The 5,844-nt window shown below is 34.2% G+C and overlaps 1 protein-coding gene across 1 annotated transcript; it reads right to left on the reverse strand.

Moving 5' to 3' along the window:
• Positions 1-504: 504 nt before the first annotated feature.
• Positions 505-4,411, reverse strand: LOC108725515 (coiled-coil domain-containing protein 34). The gene is made up of 5 exons (XM_018452565.1): positions 4,010-4,411; positions 3,287-3,596; positions 2,796-3,217; positions 2,566-2,706; positions 505-693 (listed from the first exon to the last, which is right to left on the reverse strand). The coding sequence occupies exons 1-5, from the start codon at positions 4,257-4,259 to the stop codon at positions 533-535; spliced, it is 1,284 nt and encodes a 427-aa protein (XP_018308067.1). The 5' UTR covers positions 4,260-4,411; the 3' UTR covers positions 505-532.
• Between the last annotated feature and the right edge of the window lie 1,433 nt (positions 4,412-5,844).

A 5,844-nucleotide genomic window follows, 5' to 3' on the forward strand; every position in this document is an offset into this window, starting at 1 on the left:
TAATAGGTGTGTTCTTCTGGCGTTAGAAGGGCTGAAGGTGTAATAGTTTGATAATTATATGAAAGAGAGAGAGAGAGAGAGAGAGAGAGAGAGAGAGAGAGAGAGAGACCGATTGCAAAGTCAGGAGGTCTGCTTTGTCTTGTTATAATCAAATACTTTGTATTATGTAGCACAGGTTGTCATTAAACGTGTGAACAAACCTATACCATTAAAATTACTTCAATTAAATTGATATGTATCAATCAAAATGTGATACCTTATGATATATCATCTTTATTTATATTCAGTAAGGAAGAAAGTAGAATTATGGCCAAGAGAAATGTAATTTTCAAATTTTGTTTTACGAGAATGATAGAAGACATAATTTTCTTGCATCTTTGTAATTAAATATTTTAGCAATTGAGACTTTAAATGACTTGATTAATTAAACAGCAAGAAAAATTGTCAGAAAAATTTTTTTATTTGTTACTCTATAAATTCTTTTATTTAAATCTTATTCTTCTAATGTTTTAATAGATCTTCTCGGCTGTAATCATGGATGCGCCGCGATTGTTTTTCTGTCGCTTATTTTCAACTGATTTATATTCTTTTTTTTCTCATGAAGCGTGTCCTCTTGTGTTTCATCGGGATCGATCTCCACGATCGATTGCCAAGGAATTGGATTTATGTATGCTGGCTTTGCTTTTTGATGAGCTATAAGATAACGCATTAGTTCATTTTTTAATATAGCGTTTTTTATCATAGCGAATTTAGTTTAATCAATATAGACCCCTTTTATATCGTTAAGATCCGATTGCACCGGCTGACTTTAAACGAGGCTTAAAAGTCTCTCTATCCCTCTCTTTCGGCTTTAAAGAGAGAAAGTGAAAGTTTTTTTAAGTCTCACTTAAAGTCAAAGTAACGTTGGTGCAATCAGGCCTAAATCGGTTAATACCGAGAGGGTAACCACTAGCTGAAATATAATTCCCACAGATTACATGATTTCATTTGTTTCATACAACTTCATCTAATGACAAATAATTTTCTTGGTTAAAACTGTAGAAAAGGAGAGCAGCCGTCGATGACCTTGACCTTGACATATGTTGTCAAGGTCATGATCCTGAGTGACCTCCAACAGATTTTACTTGGCGGTCAGCCTTCGTTAAAAAATTATTAACAAAAAAAGTTTCAAAAATAACGTCTTATTTCTGCTATACATATACGATATAAAGTACTATTCTAGACCTTTCCCCCTGTTTAGAAACGTTCCACTTTTTGAACGCGAAGCGACTTTCACCCCACATCCCACCCTGCAAAGGGGTGCAAGACTTCCATAATTGTACTGTTGCACATGAGTTTCGACTTTCTACGCGAAGCAACTCTCACCCCTCTCCCCCCTGCAAAAGGGCGCACGATAAAAAATAGATTCTTAAAACTGAAACTTGGCTCTATCGAATGGTATAATCGCTATTTTTTTTTAAATATTGTACAATATATTGGAAAAGGAAAACTGCCATTTTATAATATGGAAAGCCATAATTTCATTTACATCAACCTAATATATGACAGCTGTTGAATTGAAATATATATATACAGGGTAGAAAAAAATATATTTAATTTATTATTTTAATTATTTTATTTATAAACTTTTTAATGAAGATTTTGTTCGAAATGTGCACCTCTTGCAGCAATACAAGCATTGCATCTGTCAAACACGGCTCTTGTAGCAGCCAGGCCTTTAAAGCATTACCGTTGCAGAAACCGTATACAAAAACCATATCAGCATATTCACTATTAGAATACGTACGCGGCATATTGCAAAAGACAAAATTCATCTACTATTAAAGGCTTTCAAAGAGCGACTGACAAATTCATAACAGAAAGTGGAAAATGTAATCAAATATGTCGGTGCTAGATATGGCAAGAAATGTAAACATTTTTTTTCGATTTCTCTGAAACGGAGCAAAAACGAACATATGTCTATAGGACTTTTTTTCTTAGTTTTTTACTCCTCTACACGCTCCCGAAGTTTTGCGATTTAATTTGGAAACACCCTGTATATATAATTTTATTCTATTCCAAAATAAAAGAAGAATTTTTTATATATTTTACAAATATATTTTGTCAGACGTAAATATTATTTTATTGAAAAATATTTTAATATATTTTGCAAGAATTTTCGTTTTGTATTTTCTCGCTTCTGACTTTCTTTCATCAATCTGAAGATCTGTGATAAGTGTTCAAGAGCATTAAAAAAAATCGTCACGATTACAATTCGAAAAAGGTAATTTTTTTACGAGTGGTGAATGAAAAATGATATTTAATTATGTTAAGAATATATTCTTTTTACAGATGTTATTTGATTAGTTAATAATTTTCTGTCACACACACAAATTAAAAAATAGTTTTTCTCCTTTTCTGAGACTTGATTTTTAAAATTTTGTCATTTTTAAAGTAAGAAAGCGGTATATCAATATATAATTGAAGATATAATAACAAAGAATAATCTTACTCATCTTTGAGCTCGCATTTGCATCAATCGCTTTGTTTTAACTATTATATGTTACTGTATTGTACGTTACATACGAAGTAATCCTTGCGTAGCAGGCTTAGGTTTGTTCTTAGAGTTCTCTCGCCACTTCTCGTACGCCCTTGTGCTTTGTTCCAGCCTCTTCTCGCGCTCCTCTTCTATCTTCTTCTGTCTCGTCTCCTGCTCCTTACGCTGGGCTGCAAAACAGGACATGTCAATTTTTATCATCTTAGCGTCTTGCCATGAGCGCCTATAGCATAGCACCGGAGCAAGCGACGTGTCGCACCCTTCTGTTCTTCCTTCTTTCTATGAAACCACCGACGAAGATACGTGGTCTTCGCACCGGCAAGATTATCCTCGATCTCCTTCAAACGTCTCTGCAATTCCAACTCATTCTCGAGCATCGCTCTTCTGTTGAGTTCTTGCTGCCTTTTACTCTCGATCCATTTGAGAAAGTTCTCCCTTTCTAGCCGCGCCCTTTCTTCCTTTTTTTGCGCCTCCCTCTCTTCTTCCTCCTGTCGCTTCTTCACGGCGCGTTCCTCTTTCTCCCTCGTCCGCTGTGCAGCTTCATGTTTCTTGCGCATCCATTCTGAATGGGCGATCCTTCTGCCAAGGTCTGACATTTGATGATGATCGCTGACACTTGATTCGATCGAGAGCGATGTCGTGGAAATTCGCTCGACCTGGCGATCGTCGAGGACATCATACCTGTGATATCGTATTCTCGCATATATACTTCGACGATCAAATAAAAATTGTATTGTAAAACAAATGTACTTGTCATATTTTATCGTCTCATTCTGATCAGTGTTCACTTTATTTTGATCAATGGAGACGCTACCAATCTTGCATCGTCGCTCCACTCGTGTATTGCTTCTGGACGAAATCATGGACCGAGTAGTGGATGGTTCAAGAGGCAATGTAGCATCTGGAAAGGATGTTGAGTAACACCTGTAGGTGCTCTGTCCCAGGTGTTCGTTTATGTGATCAGCGCTCATTGCATCCTTCGCGACGACAGATAATAGATCGATTGTCGAAGCATTAAAATCGCAACGATTTGTGTCAATCGAGTCTCCGTTACAATATCCTGCAAAGAAATGAACTCGCAAAGTATTACTACAGGAATTCAATTGCAAAGAAATATGAATCCTCAAAAAGAGAATGTTTCTATTAAAATGTTTACTGATTATAATAAAGCTGTTCTATATTGATTCCGGTTTTGCAATTGTCATTCTAAATAGAGTAAAAAGTCCGATAATGTCAAAATAATGTTACAATGCATTATTATTGAATAAAAAATGATTTTTACTAATTTTTGAGTCAATTTGACTTTGTGTCCTGCTAAAGATTCTTCTATCCCTTTAATTACTATTTTTACTACCCTTTTACTTACTATTTATCTGGTTCGATTGGAAATTATTTTAATTTTTACAAATTTTATTCAAAAAGGATCTAAAAGGTTGAGTTTCCTCGATCTTCTAATTTAGATTTGACAGCAACCTTCCTGTTCACTATCGTTCTCAGACTTTTCTTCGTTGATGGATTCTGTATAAATGGCAGGGTTGATGTAACGGATCTCGGAACTGGAACTCGAGTTTTTCACTCGCGTCAAAGTCACATCTTCGCCGGAATCGACATGATCGACGAGACCAAACCTCTTTCGAACGAATTCATTAGGATCGAATCCCATCTTCCGGCTGTCAATGTCGTTATCATTGGTCATCATTGCACGCCTTTGACGATAACTCATTTATTATTGTATCGTTCGATGTGAAACACAATCATCGTTATAACAGTTCGTTGCGATTCAACTAGATGTAAAATGTTATTACGGAAACGTTGTTACTCGTTTGAGAAGCCATCCGATGCTGCATTTTTTAGAGAACAATGACGAATCCATGGTAGAAGCATGGTGGAAGAAGACGAGGTAAACCAAGTTCAAAGATGCGCAGTAGTCAATTTATTCAATCAATCAGAATCTAGCCATGATATCATAAAGCTAGCCATCGTGCAAAAAGTAATGTGGCTCCTTCCTATCATCCTGTCATGATACTTGAGTATAATCAGACAGAAATCTGAGAGAGAACATGAGGGCCTTTTTCAGGGCACAGAACTAAGGAGATTTTTTTATTCCGTGCACGTCATCAAAGTTTATTTTTAAATTTTGCAAGATCCATTTCAAATTAGCACCGTTTGTAATAAAATTTTTATACAGAAATGATTTGAAGCATTCGAAATGGCTTTAAAACGCTTTTTTGAACATCGCTTTGTAATCATTTTTCGTAAAGATATATACGTAAACTTTGAATTTGGTCTTTTTAATGCTAATTCTAAATGATTCTTTTGACTTCAAAATAGAGTAATTTCGTAAAAAAGATCATAACGAGATTTTTCGAAAAGCATTTTAAAGGTTGAAATCTCTACTTTCGAAATTGGTAATTGATATTTCAATGTGACTGATTGTTATGGAACTGTATGGACACTATGGGCGCGTTCCACTTAACGTCATAGACCTTTGTAAAATTTGTATAAAATTTTCAGATTTGACGGATATCCATTTGAGTGCGTTCCACTTGACGTTCGTAACGTTCGCGCGAGCATCATTTCATCCTCGTTTAATATTTTGAAACGATAAGGATGAATAATATCCGTCAAATCTGAAAACTTTATATAAAAGCATTCATTTCTGACATTGTATTCCACACGTCAAAATAAAAAGTTCATCATAAGTCAATGAGATTATATTATCATAAGACATCTCATATAATTATAAGGCTGGCTGTATTGGATCCATTACAGATGCTTTAATTAAAAGAAAAGAACCGCTCCACTAGCATGAATGATAAGCAACGAATGCAAATTCGACAAATCTGCTCATTCATATTATTCATGAATTTTATAGGAATAGTAAAATGCGAATCTAAAATCATAAATATAACTTGGAACTAACTCTTAAATAATATTATAATGCATATTATTATTATTATTATTACATTATATACTAATATTGTACATTTATATTTTTATCATCCTGCTTACACGAGTTGTATTAACTATACCTTATAAACATTAATGTACAATTGTATTTTTGTAAATTAAGACTGCGGCTGATATTTCATATGTTGTATGACAAAGCTTTTCAAGCCTATTGATTGGTTGCAGGACAAAGAAGTTTTCAGATCTCTATCCTGCAGCCAATCAACACGCTTAAAAAGTTTATCATACGATACATAAAATATTAAGCTAACAATCGAATGACAATAATAACAATTTAATGAAATTTACAAAATGATCAATAATAATTTTATAAATCTTTAGAAAAGAACAATATCTTG

This window comes from Mycetomoellerius zeteki, unplaced genomic scaffold (assembly GCF_001594055.1).
Source record: "Mycetomoellerius zeteki isolate Tzet28-1 unplaced genomic scaffold, Tzet1.0 scaffold35, whole genome shotgun sequence".
Classification (NCBI taxonomy): domain Eukaryota; kingdom Metazoa; phylum Arthropoda; class Insecta; order Hymenoptera; family Formicidae; genus Mycetomoellerius; species Mycetomoellerius zeteki.